The sequence below is a fragment of the Chenopodium album genome, chromosome 11 (assembly GCF_948465745.1).
Source record: "Chenopodium album chromosome 11, dcCheAlbu1.1, whole genome shotgun sequence".
Classification (NCBI taxonomy): Eukaryota; Viridiplantae; Streptophyta; class Magnoliopsida; order Caryophyllales; family Amaranthaceae; genus Chenopodium; species Chenopodium album.
Window position 1 is genome coordinate 54174258 of NC_137844.1, and position 14796 is coordinate 54189053.

At 31.6% G+C, this 14796-nt stretch overlaps 2 protein-coding genes across 2 annotated transcripts; one reads left to right on the forward strand and one right to left on the reverse strand.

The window, feature by feature from the left end:
* Window positions 1-9044: 9044 nt before the first annotated feature.
* Window positions 9045-11935, forward strand: LOC145569219 (GDSL esterase/lipase At5g08460-like). Its single transcript, XM_081628573.1, has 5 exons — window positions 9045-9484; window positions 9815-9942; window positions 10676-10915; window positions 11046-11301; window positions 11391-11935. Exons 1-5 carry the CDS (start codon window positions 9136-9138, stop codon window positions 11615-11617), a joined length of 1200 nt encoding a protein of 399 aa, XP_081484699.1. The 5' UTR covers window positions 9045-9135; the 3' UTR covers window positions 11618-11935.
* LOC145566875 (calcineurin B-like protein 3) lies at window positions 11832-13180 on the reverse strand. The gene is made up of 8 exons (XM_081626154.1): window positions 13111-13180; window positions 12936-13018; window positions 12760-12819; window positions 12550-12658; window positions 12388-12440; window positions 12190-12270; window positions 11994-12106; window positions 11832-11895 (listed from the first exon to the last, which is right to left on the reverse strand). The coding sequence occupies exons 1-8, from the start codon at window positions 13178-13180 to the stop codon at window positions 11832-11834; spliced, it is 633 nt and encodes a 210-aa protein (XP_081482280.1).
* Window positions 13181-14796: the final 1616 nt, after the last annotated feature.

The following is a 14796-nucleotide window of genomic DNA, read 5'->3' on the forward strand; positions in this document are numbered from 1 at the left end:
TTTGATTTCCGATTTGTTTTGTTTAGCGGTGATTGTCTTGCTTAGTATTAATGTGTTATTATTAGGCAAGATTAGGGGTATTCTTCATTATTCTTACTCTAGTTTTTATTCTCTTCCTTCTCTCTACTCAACTTTCTCTCTCTAGACTTTATTTTCTTTCTTGTTCCTCAACTCTATTGTAATTCCGCCGTCTTGGTACGATTTCTCTCTTAATTAATCTCAGTATTTTATTCATTCTATTTTTCTTTCATGTCTTGTTTAAATATTATGTTTTGCTTAGTTTTAATTATGTCTGAGTAGTTTTCCTTCTAGGGTTTTTGGGGATCTGATAAATAATATGAAAGGGTAATTTTATGATTGTTGATTATTAATGCTTAATTGATTTCCTATTGATTGTTTTAATGCTATGCAATTAGATTTGGCCAGATTTAATTGTATGAGTTTAGCAATATTGATTCGAGATTCGAGAGATGAGAATTGATGTTTAGGTTTAGTTTCAATAGGCAGATTAATTTATAAATGGTTAGGTCGAGATTCGAGAGATGAGATTTAATACCGGTAAATTAATCTTGTGATTGTAATACGTAGCGAAAGCCCTTTATGATCTGATTAATTAATGCATTGATGATTGATTATTGTGTTTTACCCTGGAATATTGTTTATTAGTGAACCTATGCCCTAGGCTTTATTATTATTGATTTCTTCCTTAATTATTCTCCTTACTCATAATCTTCGTAGTATAGTTTATAATCACAACAAATATTGGTTACTTTAATAATTTAGATTATAATAATTAATTAGGAGTAGAAAGACTTGTTTCCCTGTGGATTCGACCCTACTTCCCTATCTGCATAAGCTAGTGGACTTAGGTAATTATTTTTGATTAGGTGATGCGACTTTAGCCTGTCAATAAATAACTGTAAAAACAAAATTTATCAACCAAAACAAACCTAATATTTAACTACAAAAAGGAAATATATATACAAAATAAAATTATCTAACTATTGACTATATTTTGTTGTTCTTGCATTTCCTTTAGTTTTTGCTGCTCCATCTTGTATCTCCTCTCTTTTTCTTTCTCGATAGCATCCTTTTGCTTCTCATATTGAGCCTCAAGCTTCTTCCTTGCAGGCTGAGCTTTGAAAATTTTGTCTTTGGAAATAGAAAAGGCAATGCAATCATTCCATAATTTCTTACGCAAAAAATTGTCTTCTCTGTTAACCAAATCATAAGCTGTTTTGCATCTATACAACTTCCGATTTTGCTTCTGGAAATTTATACAAAAATACAAATTAAGAACGCTAAAAAATAATTAATATAAATCACAACAAATATCAAAAAAAAAAAAAAAAACACTTACAAGTTTTAAATCAAGAAGTCCTCCATCTAGTCCAGTATACTTTTGCATACACATTAATGCAAAAGGCCCACAATCATAATTTTCTGTGCTTTTCTTCCAAGAAAACGATGGAGTATTCCATAGCAAACTAGTAACCTTTTCCCCTAATGGATGTTCATTCTTTTGCAAATAAATGGAAACAGCTCTAATCTGTAAATATATATATATATATATATATATATATATATGTATGTATAAGCATTGAAAAGTGTAATTTTCAATAAACAGAATGAGATAGTTAGTTTACAAAACCTTACCAAAAATTTATCTATTCCATTCAAATGACTTCGATCAATATCGGTCCTGTTATTTATCCAATCTATACGTGGAGTTATACCAGGAATAAAATTGAAAACCATCAAAGTATAATGATTATTGTACCAAATGGGAAAGGTTATCTGCAAAACAAAAAAAAAAATAAGTTAAACTATTATATCTTATAGACATATACCTGATATAATTCGTCTAATATCTGACTAAAAGTTCCTCAATTCTGACTTTTAGATTGTTATGCCTGACTAAATACAATATTTCAGGAGATGAATTATCTAATACCTGAGTAAAGCATGATTATTCATGAAGAATAATATATAATTACTGATTCTAATAATCTAATTCCTGAATAAATATTCTAATGTTTGATTCCTGATGTACATAATGTTAAACTTCAAAATATTAAATCCAAAACTAACTGTAAGACTGTTTAATTCCTGAAGAAAATATTGTTATGCCTGACAAAAATACATTAATACCTGACATAAGTTATCTAATATCTGACAATAAAATAATTATATCTGACTTAGATGTTATAATCCCTTACTAAAAGTTTCTAATTCCTGATCAATATAATTTAATTCCTGATTATAACAATCATATTTCTGACTTAAATTGATATGCGTGAAAAAATACAACAATACCTGAGATATTTTCTCTAATGTCTGACTAAAACATAGTAATTCCTGACTAAAACAAAATTATTCCTGATCATAATAATCGAATACCTGACTAAATATTGTAATGTTTGATTCCTGACCTATGTTATGTTAAACTTAAAAATGTTAAATCCAAAACTCTAACTCTAAGACTGTTTAATTCCTAAAGAAAATATTGTTATACATGACAAAATAAATTAATACCTGACTTTAAAAGCTAGTACCTGAAAATAAAAATATATTACCCAAGTAAAACAAGAAATAAAGTTAAAAATTACCAACTCTACTTCAGCTATGTTGAGCGTTGGAAATCGTTTAACCCACTTATCAATGGTAACATAAACATCATGAGGATCATGTTTTTTCAATTCTAACTCAAGCTCCATTTTTGTCAACTGATCCCTAAACTTTGCATATTCTTCTGGATCATTTTCCAAAGATTTCAAAATTTTTTCTTGTTCTTTGATGTACTTCACTTCTTTTTTATATTTTTCTCTCTTTGTTATATATCTCTGTATAGTCTCCTACAATACAAAAGATTTAAAAATATATTATGATATATACATAAAAATTCAAATGATAATAAGTAAAGTAAAACAAAAAAACTCACAGCAACTCCAGTATGAAAAACAAATCTTTTGTACTGAAACATATCTCTGTCAGTTATTTTGCTCTCTTCAATATTCAGCACAGAAGCCCAAGCATCATGAATAGCACTATTAACCCAGACAGAGGGACGCAGTGAACAGAATTCCTCTTTTACCAAAATAATATCGCTTTGGGAAATATCTTCAGTGGCAAATTGACATATAACAGTACCAGTATCTTCCACATACCGGCTGTTGTTTCGCAACTTAACTCCCTCATCTTCTCCTGTAGGATCTAGCTCTTTCTCCTCGTCATATTGCCTTAAAAAGAGGAAGTCACACATGTATCTTTCATGCTCACCTAAATTTTTCAGATACAGAGGCTTATTTTCCTGCAAACTCCTAGAGACAAGAATTTCTCGATTTTGAATCGGAATCTTATCAATAGGCGGATATACCCAACCTGAATCACCAGCTGCTTCCAAATTAGCCTGCAATTCCAACTGTTGTTTATCTCTTAAATATTGCCATCTCTCAACCCTTTTTTCAGCATATGTATCAGCAGCAATAAAGGTAGTTTCAGGTGGATCATTTGCACCAGTAGGAATTTTCTCTACATCAATTAATTGAATGTGTGTTTTAGGAGGCTGAGTTCCTATTTCCATAAGCTCATCTTGAGACAAATCAGCAGCAATAAGAGGAGTAGGAGTTTTATCTATTAAAATTGGTTCAGCATTACCAGAAGTAGGAGATTCTAAAACTGCAATTGGATCAGATTCCTTTAGAACAGACTCCTTTACAACATATTTACTTCTCATTAAATCTAAAACTATAGTTGTATCTCTAGGCTGACCTTTCTGGAAGAAAAATAAAATGTATTAAAATCAAACAAAAGTAATCTAAATCCAAACAATAATAAACTATATAAATATAATATGAATCGTGAATCAAAAATTCTTATTTCAGATATAGGTAATCTAATAGCTGAATGAATACATCTTTTTCCTGTTAAAAACATATTGTAATAAGAATACTTTAATCAAAAATAATAATTAGTTTTAAAAATAAGCTAATTTCTAATATCTGACAAGAACAACTTTATTCCTGATTGAAATAATTTAGTTCCTAACAAAAATATTTTAATTCCTGCCCAAACTTATCTAATACCTGCCTAAAATATTCTTATTCCTGATAAATTTAATCTGATTTGTAACCCTATTGCTTTCAGGCATATTTTAATTCATGGCAAAAATATTTAAATTACTGACAAAACTTATATAATAAATGAAAAAAAATCTAATTCCTGACAATAAGAAACGAACAAATTTATCATAAAATGAGTTTTATTCATGACTAAATAAATCTAAGTTCTGACCAAAATACTTTAATTCATGAAAAAAAATAACATAAAAAATTACCTGATGCACCTCATCAATAGGTAAATGATGTTCTTCTGTAACTTTACTATGTATTACATCATCAGATTTAGTAAAAACCTGAAAACATATGTATTACAGAAATAAAAAATATATATTTATTTATATAAAATATCAAATTTAAATACAATAATTATTTTAATAAATAATTCAAATAAAATACAGATATTAGACCTTAGATGTACTGTCATCATCCTTGTCAATTTTTCTTTCTTTTTAATTAGTTACTGGAACTTCTTCTTCAGTAACTTCAGCATTTTGTTCTTGGTATGGTAGTAAAGATGATTGAGGAGAAGGAGGAGTAGGAGTAATTAATTGAAACTTTGGCATAGAATCAGCTCCCGTGGAAAAATTCTTACCTTCTTGCACAACCCTAGCCTGATTATCATTCAAACCAGTAGAATAAATTTCATTGAGTCCCCTGGCTTTCCTTGGTGTTCTAGGAGGTGATGTTGAAGTTTCTAATGATTTTGTAACCAACTCATGACCAACCATGGTTGTAGAACCAAGAACACCCTCCCGACCAACTGAGCTAACCATATTTTCTGATGGTGCTGTGCCAGGTTCAGAATATACAGTACCATCTTCTACACCAGTCAAGAAGTTGCCTTCATCTGTATTTTTCTCTGGTATATCTTCAGGCATACCACTTTCAGGTATATTAGTTTCTTCTTCTACATTGAATTCTTTTACTTTATTAGAACCCTCTAAATTATCTCTTTCACGTATATCTTGACTTTGGTCTTTCTCCAAATTAAGATCAGCAATAACATTATTCACCTATATCAAATAAATATTAATGTCAAACATAAATCTTAAATTAATTTCATATATAAAATGATGATAATGGTAATTAAACTTACAATTTCATCAGTCTTAAGCTTAAGATCAAAATTATCCAAATCAGTGGTCAACTTTTTGCTCTGCATAGCAGCTAACACTATTTCATCAATTTTTGCTAAGAATTGAGGATTGGAATATACATCATCTTCTCCTTGAGATTGTGATTCTTGTGAAGTTTTTATTGCTTCATCCTTCAAGTCAATAGCACAGTGAATTTGGTTCTCTGATACGATCTTCAAGTCACGACCAAGTTTCATCATTTTCTTCTTCACAGCCTAATAAAAAAAAAAGAATAAAGAGTGAATGAGTAAAATATAATAAAATATCCTACCTACAAAGGCATTACAACATTCTAATTCCTGATAAAAGTAATATAATTTCTGACAAAAACAATATTATTCCTGACTAACATTATCATATTCCTGACTAAAAGAATTCATCCTTGACTAAAATTATCATATTCCCGAGTAACATTGTGTTATTCCTGATAAAAGTAATCTAATTTCTGACTGAAATAATGTTGTTCCTAATTGAGATATAACTTATTTTACTGATTAAAATAATTTCATTCCTGACCATAATTATCATATTCCTAATATAAGTAATTTAATTTTTGAGTGACAATATTAATGCTGATTGAGATAATTTATTTCCTGATATTAAATTTCTTACTCCTGATAAAACTAAACTAATATCTGACTATAATTAATCCTCATTCATATTATATTCTATTCTATATTAATCACTTAATTCCTGACAAAAAGAGCTAGTACATAACAGCAGCTTATTCAGTATGAATTCTTGAAGAAAAAACTTTACAAAATTAATAAAAAGATGAGATTTTAAACTTACATCAATGTCCATTTTATCAATCTCATCATCAGTGGGGTACTCTTTAGGAATCCTGTACATTACATATCTAGCTTTGTCATCTTCAACTTTCAAATCAATGGTAGCAGATTGTACACCCTGACCTTCCTTATTTTCTCCAGAATCTTCATCACTAGTATCTTCAAGTTTAAACTCAATGCTATCCAACTGAAAAGATTTTAGAAGCTCATGTTCACTTTTCCCAGCATACTGTAATGGTAATGTATGAGGATACAATTTCACAGTACCGTAATCGATATTTTTAGCAACGGCTTTAATCCTCTCATTCAGACTTTCACAAGACCAATTCATTACAAATGGATTCCTATCTAAAGTGGTCCCAAACTCAAACTTTTGCAAAAAAACAATTACAAATGCAACCAGACAACCATTTACTTGTTTTGATTTTCAATACTTGTCCTGCTTTCTTCTTCAAAACATAAGCCTGAAAGTCTGCTATTGAATCACATAACCAATCCATCACATAACCAGCCCAGTTGTAAGTCTTTATGAAACGTACATCTTCCAAAGACTTGATAATGTTAAAATTTGGGGACTTGTCACCAATTGGAGCCAAAAATTTAGATATAGCAAACATAACAAAGAGTCTCTTGAATTCATAACCTCCCTCTCTATATTTCTCAAACAATGTTTGATTAGTAAGAAAATTGACATATGTCTTCTTCTTCTTAGTTTGAACTACTCTTTGAAAACCTTTTTCAGATTCATCACCAGTTTTCCTCTTTTTTTTTTCTTGTTACTTCCAGAGTCATTTCCTTTTTCAAATTCATCTTCTACATCCAAACACAAAAACTTCCTCCACTCTAACTTCAAATTGTCATCAGGATTAAATCCTTTCTTGTTTTTTGAAATCTCTTTCACAGCTAGATCAGTATAAAGAATACCCAAAACATCAGCAATATCAAAACTATCAATATGAATAACATGTTCCTTTTTACCAACTATCACATTTCTTACCTTGGGATTATAATGAGTTACTAAATAACCGTACAACTGATGGCTAATATTATCCTTCAAATTCATATGAAACAATCCACCAAAACCAATGTCTGTTACATCCTTCTTTTGCTTATCACTTAAATCTTCCAGAATTTGACAAAGATGATTGAGACCAGATTTATTACCAAGCTCTAAGTCTGAAATATCATCTTCAGTAAGAGAACTGAAAAATTGAAAAGTAAAAAATGACATTAAAATTGAGAGCTATATAAAACATTCTTATTCATGATAATAATTATGTTATTCCTGAAATTAATAATCTTATTTCGGAGCATAAATATCTTTTTCCTGACAAAAATAAACTCATTTCTGACCAAAATAATCTTATTCCTGATGAAAAAATTATTATTCCTAACTAATGTAATGTGTCACATATATATCTTATTACTGATAAAAGTAATCTTATTTCGGATTGAATAAATATTATTCCTTACTGATATAATTTAAATACTGACAAAAAGAAGTTAATTTCTGACCAAAAAAACCTAAATCCTGGAAAACATAAACTATTATCAAAATAAAATAATCAAATTCAAGACAAGCTAATTGGCATATGTATGATTTATCACAGAAGAATAAGCTAATTTCTGACAGAAAAATTACAATTCCTGACAAACTAATTGTAAATCCTGTTATTATCAAATTACAATATAATAATCAGATATGGTATGTTTCCAAAGAAAAAAGATTCTATTTAAAACCACAAGTACAAAATTTCACACCTAACAGGTCGACTTCATTTAAAACCAGGTTTAGGACCACGCTTCTTCAATGGAGGTTCTGAATCGACCCTACAGAACGAAATAATAACTTATAAAAATGGATTTTAAAAAAAACAGTACAACCTAAAAATAACTGAAATATAATAAACCTTTCAGCCATTGCAACTGTCTTCTGCTGTTTTCGTGCTTGTTTACTTCGTTTAACATAAACTTTTAAAGGAGAAGAATCTTTAATTGACGGAATGTCAGCCATTAATAGAGTCGAAAATGACAAAAGTTAGGGTTTATATAAAAGAAGTAAAAATTAAATACATGCAAATAAAATTAAAGATGGAAAATGAAGTAGTGATGCGAATAATTCGGAAACGTGAAGTTAAGCCGACAGTTAATTCGGAGTGTAACTGATGAAAATGGAGTGAGAATGCAGAAAACGTGGGTGAGAAGAAGAAGGAGAAAGGCGGGACGTCGGGTTTGGGTTTTTTTTTTTAAAAAAAAAAAAAACCACGGTTATTTAAAGATCGGGCTGCGCGCGGGCTGAACTTTAAAGAAACGGGCCGAGCGCGGGCCGCGTAATAGAACGGACTCACATGAGTCCGTTCTACACAATATTTTTCGTTAAACATTATTTAAGGGCATGTTTGGCATTGTTTTTTGTTTTCAATTTTCAGTTTTCAGTTTTTTTGAAAACAAAAAATCGAAAAAAAAAACAAGAAAAAAGTGTTTTAACTTTTCTATTGTCAATTTTTTAAATCATTATGATTTTAAAAAATATGACTATTTTTTTTATTCATTATATGACATATATCATATAATTTTAAAAAATAGAAAACCAAAGTGATGTCAAACGAACCTTTTTAATTATTTTGTTGATCTAATTGCCCTTTGTTTGACTTCACGAGTTCACAGTAGCAATAATAAGATGGTGCCCCAGGCAATCAGCTTGATTGACGAAACTTTGTCAATCAATTGCTTTTGTGGGCCCCCTTGTCAGATAAATTAATTGAATATTGCTAACGTTTGGTTTTTTTTCCAACCTTGAGGTTGGGAGTTCAATCCCACCAGAGGCACTTTGGGGGTGGAGATCCTTTACCCTTCCCCCTCACTCTCAAAGTGACTAACTTGAGGTTTGGTCAAGATTCTTCTCCTTACCGTTAAAAAAAAATGAAGGGTAATTAGCTCTTAACATCAAAACAAACCCCAAAATCCCAATTTCCCACCCTTTTTTTTTTCTTCCCATTTCTTCACAACAAATTCAATCTCCAATCATCGTCTAAACATAGTAACATACCCGCCAAGAACTTATTCTGTTTCTCGATTCCTTCAACAATGGCGCTCAAAAGCTCCATTTTCTCTCTTCTCACTCTCCTCATTTTCACACTCTCAGCAAACTCCCTTGAATACCCACAACAACTAATCGACGAAACTTACTTCCAAGACTTATACAATATGAACATCCACTTCCCTCTTTCCTTACCACCCACTTCGCCGTCGCCGGCCAATGGATCCACGCTTGTTCCGGCGTTATTCGTGCTCGGAGATTCTTCTGTTGATTGCGGGAACAATAACTTTCTTGGGACTTTCGCTCGTGCCGACCGCCTTCCTTATGGTAGAGACTTTGATACTCATCAACCTACTGGAAGATTCTGCAATGGCAGGATTCCTGTTGATTTTTTAGGTATTAATTTTCAATTTAACCCATGATTGTTTTATTTATCATACTTTTAAGTTCTGGGTTATTTCTTGATTTTGATTTTAAGCTGAAATTTGTTTCTGGGTATCTGTAATTTTCCATTTCTTGATGAATTTTACTTCTGGATGTTTATGAATCTTGGGGTTTTTCATGAATTTTTCATCAATAAATCATGCTTACTTTCTGGGTTTTTGAGGGATTATATAGTTTATGAAGGAATTAATTTGGTGGGGTTTTTGTAGGATTTTTAGTAGCTGAGATTTCAGAATTCTTTCATTTTACTGATTAATTGACTTGGATTATCGTGCTGTTTAGCATTGCGATTAGGGCTTCCATTTGTGCCAACTTATCTAGGACAATCTGGGAGCATTGATGATATGATTCATGGGGTGAATTATGCTTCTGCTGGAGCTGGAATTATTTTCTCAAGTGGAACAGATCTGGTAAAAACCTATACAAAGTTAATTTTCTGGCTAATTTGCTTTAAAACTAATTATTTAATGCTTTTTTGGTTGAACATAGATTAAGCCCTAATGGGCAGGACTAATCATTTAATACTGTTCTGCTAAAATATGGTGAAATTAAACATGTTTGGCTGAAATTTAGTCTAGGCAATCTAGGGAACATCGGCACCTAAATGGATTAACTGACAAGGAAATGAATATTCGACTACCTTTACTTTGTACAGTGACTTATAGTTTCATCATTGGAATTTGTAAATGTATTGTGCACTGCGTAATGTCATAACAAAACTGTTATCTGTGAAGCTAAAGTAGGCTACTCTGTGTTAGACCTGTTAGTGGTGTGTTAGAAATCTAGGATGCATTTTTAAGTTTCTTACAAAAACAAAAGTGGTTGCAAATTGCAGTGATTTATGGCAGTCAAGTAATTAATCATATGGCAAATAGAATAGGGTAGAATATGTATTGTCACCTGAGTCGAGTTTTTAAGGTATGTGTTATTTGGTATGATGCAGATGATGCTCCTAGGATTTTGTTAGTATAATCGTTTACTACTTTGTAATGTTTCCTTGAAAGATCATCAACAGGTTGTAAACATGACCATGTGTTATTTTATGGATTTTCTTGGGTCATGAAACATAGGTCTTTCAGTGCCCAAATTACTGCATCCTGATATCTGACATCCACTGATCTTTTTCTGAAATAATTATTGCAGGGACAGCACGTCTCCTTAGCTCAGCAAATACAGCAGGCCACTGATACATTTCTGCTGTTCATGATGAGCATGGGTGAAGATGCTGCAGTGCGTCTCATCTCTGATTCAATCTTCTATATTTCTATTGGAACCAATGACTACATACATTTCTATCTCCAAAATGTATCTGGTATCCAATCAGTGTACAGTCCCTGGAGTTTCAACCATTTCCTTTCAACCTCATTGAAGCAGGAAATCAAGGTAATTCTGATTATTATCATACTAGTAGTTTCATATAAAAATAAAAATATATTATCATAGTAGATTGGTTTGGGAACTCTATACAGATTGATATATTTACTGATTGTTTTCCTAACATATGGTTTAAAAGAATCTACACACTGCACATGTGAGGAAAGTGGTGGTAATGGGAATTGCACCTATGGGATGCGCTCCTCACTACCTATGGCGTTACAGAAGCAAGAACGGGGAGTGCATCCAAGAAATCAACAACATGATAATGGAGTTCAATTTTGTGATGAGATACATGATTCAGGAGCTAAACAAGGAGCTTTCCGATTCCAAAATCATTTTCTGTGATATGTATGAAGGTGCTATGGATATCATACAGAACCATGAACATTATGGTAATGTAAAACATTACATCTTTCTGATTGATCAATACCATCATATATGCTTCTCAAAACACTGAACCATAAATAATTGGTTTATGCAGGGCTCCAAGTTACAACTGATGCATGCTGTGGGTTAGGAAGATACAGGGGCTGGATTATGTGTTTGTCTCCTGAAATGGCTTGCAATAATGCTTCTACCCACATTTGGTGGGATCAGTTTCATCCAACGGCTGCAGTCAATTCGATATTGGCTGATAATATCTGGTCTGGATTGCATTCAAATATGTGCTACCCTATGAACATGAAGGACATGCTTTCTTCTGGATAGATAAACACGGAGGATATATCTCGCTCTGAAGGTGCTTCTCTCTGCAACCTCAAGATACATGTGTTTGTTTTCCAAGTGACAATAATTGGTAAAAGTATATTATACTGCATAGCTTCTGGAGTTCTGCACTAACACCCTCCTATGGGAGAAAATTTTGTATAGTTTCTTGAGAATTACATAGATATATGATAATATTGTTCTTCATATATGCTTCTTAGTAAATCTTTTCGTCTGTATCATTCCTCTGCATAAAACTTGGAAATGCTGTTGTAATGTCCCTGTAAAAATGAAGACAAGTATAATGATTTTTGGTAGCAATGTCAATGTCACACATTAAATCTTTTGTGGTGAAATTGAACAAACTGTAAAACTATACTTTAAATATGGAATTGTCATATTCTTCAGTATGGAAGGAGTTCTAGCCACAAAACCCTCCCACTCTTCCATATCAATCTTCCCATCACCTTTAGAATCTGCTTCTTCAAATGTCTATGGAAACAAAAGGATGAAAATCATATTAGATCTGTGATATCATGATTTGCTTCTAACTATTAGGCAAGCATAATGATGACCTTGTCAATTATTCCTTGGATGATGTCGTCTGAAAGGACCAAATCAGACTCGTCTAGAAAGGCCAAAATCATCACTCTCACCTGTCACATTATGCCATATAAAAACTAAATTCTTGTGATTGTTTTGTGCCCTTCTCAAAATTAATGATGCTTGCAGATATTTGATGGTAAACTGTAAGAAAATTCACTTCAACAAACCTCCTCGGGCTCTATGTAACCTGTTTCCCATATGTCGTATAGCTGAAATGTGACTGATATATTGCCGCATTGGAAACAAAGCATTAAAACCTGTCAACCAAATGCATGCAGCAGGGAGCAAATAATCTTAATTGATCATGGAGATAGAAGTGACAACCCTACAGGTAGCTTTTTCAGTCTGTGGTGCATTTGGATGGAAAATGCTTAAACCTTGGACAAACTCTTCAAAATCTATTATCCCGTCATGCTTTGAATCAAACTGATTGAACATCTGCTAAAAGTGAGCAAAAAATTAAAATGCAAGTAATTGGATCTTGGCAATGCTGAATGCACTTCTCTTATCAAAAGCAGGTGAGTACTGATAAGTGTTACCCTGTCAGTGAAAATACTTTGTTCTCTTCTGTCTCTGAACAACCCAACTTGAAATTCTTCCTGCACGTAAAAATGCTTACATCAACTCCGAAGAAAAATATGGTAAATGTTTATACACTTTCTACTCGTTCTTTGAAAGAAGATCGAAGCATTTTGAAGTATGATGTAAATCTAACTTTGCTAATGAAGCCGTCATCAACGATTGAACTGCTCAACCTTCTGAATAACTCGTATAAGTTCTCCACCTCAGTCACACTAACTGTAATTTGACCCATCAAACTTAGATCAACAACTCAAAAAGGGTATGTATATATATATGATCGAATAGAGTAAGAAATGATTGTAGCTTACAATGAGTTTGAGCTGCCAAAACAGCTGAATCTTTACTTTTACTCCTCTCTTTCATGCAACAGCCACCCATTGGTTTATTTGTTGGCTGACTGCTCTAGGAAGATTACGAAATTGTGAATAACTGTGACTGTTCTGAGGACAAATGCCTAATTGGTAGCATGAACTATTAGACTATGAGATGGTTGGAAATAGTAACATAAGGCTCAGAGGTTTCTCATCAAGTATTCAAAGGAAAAGCAGCACAAAGGTACAGTTGTTTAGAAGGAAGGTGGTCTCTGACTCTGCAGCAATTGTATACAGAATATATGGAAAGTCAGAAATTTGGCTTAATGGGTTATTACTGTAAATCTTTCTATTACTTCTTTTTTGTATTACTCCTTAATGGGTTATATAATCGGTTGTTCCCTCTATCTGGAATTATTTGTCACATATGCAAATATGCTATCTTAGGTTCTTAGAATGTCCGGAAAAAGTTGTTACATGTCCTAACTAGTAATGAAATATAATTAGATTTTTCCATGCACCTCTATTTATAATGTCATAGACTCATAGGGTTACGTTATAAATTACCCAATTGTTATAAACATAGTTTGTAAAATCATATCAAACCCTAAATTATACTTCCTCTGTTTTTCAATAGTTGCAACACACCTTTTATCATGCTTTTCGAGGAGGTGATTAGACTAGGTAAACGAAATAATCTATAAATAAATATTAACAACCGCTGACATCATTATTTTTTTTCAAATTGTACACGTTTCAGCTTCTCATTCATTTTTTTCCCGCCTAAACTTTTTTTTCGTTTTAGGTAAAATCTAACTATTGATTGCAAAGTAGTTTAATACAGTACATTAAACTTTTTAGTTTTCAATACTATTTCTTTTAAAAATCTTAAGGAAAACAAATATCAACCTTTTATAAATATGTGATTACTCCATCTAATTATAAAGTTTGCAAAATTTTATTGTAGACATGAATTTTCTTTTGTTTATATTATTTTAATTTTTATAGCTTGGTTTATGTTAATAATATCGTATGTAATACAAAGATTTTACATATTTTGACTGATATGTATTTGAAGTTTAAACAATTATAAATTCTTTCATTATATCCGTGCATCGCACGGGAGTTAATCTAGTTAAGCTATGAAACTTTAACCGTAATAACTTATCCCTTTCTTCTTATCGGTGGTAAAATTTTGTAATTTAATTTATCCGTTTACCTAGTCTAATATCTCTCTTAAAATGCATGTCAAAAGGTGTGTTGCAAGTAAATAAAAACAGAGGAAGTACTTTTTTTAATACTCGTATATTTTTTTCCTTTCACATCCCTTCCTTCTACATAAAACATTCATGCACCATCAATTTGTTATCATTTTTAATCCTCATTTCCTTAACAAATTTCACTTACACAATTTATTTATTTATTTATTTTTGGTTTTACAAAAAGAGCTAAATCTCATAAAGCCCTGTGTGGGTCAAAGTTGCATTTAAAAAAACGGAGGAAGTATGTTTTTGGTAATTATCTTTTCGTTATTTGTTTTGTCATAATGTATGAGGTTGACATGGTTAGCTTATAACCGCTGACTGATCAGCGTCAAAATGTTCCTAAAATATTTTTGGCCAGGTGACTTTGTTGCGTGTTTATATGGTTTTTGTTAGGAATCTGATTCTTCCTTTATAACAA

Coding starts and splice junctions, on each gene's coding strand:
- LOC145569219 (XM_081628573.1), top strand. CDS start 9,136: ATGGCGCTCAAAAGCTCCATTTTCTCTCTTCTCACTCTCCTCATTTTC. Junction 9,943..10,675: donor TCTCAAGTGGAACAGATCTG/GTAAAAACCTAT, acceptor TAATTATTGCAG/GGACAGCACGTCTCCTTAGC. Junction 10,916..11,045: donor CATTGAAGCAGGAAATCAAG/GTAATTCTGATT, acceptor ATGGTTTAAAAG/AATCTACACACTGCACATGT.
- LOC145566875 (XM_081626154.1), bottom strand. CDS start 13,180: ATGGGTGGCTGTTGCATGAAAGAGAGGAGTAAAAGTAAAGATTCAGCT. Junction 12,441..12,549: donor ACAGACTGAAAAAGCTACCT/GTAGGGTTGTCA, acceptor GCAATATATCAG/TCACATTTCAGCTATACGAC. Junction 12,107..12,189: donor TCCAAGGAATAATTGACAAG/GTCATCATTATG, acceptor TTGTTTCCATAG/ACATTTGAAGAAGCAGATTC.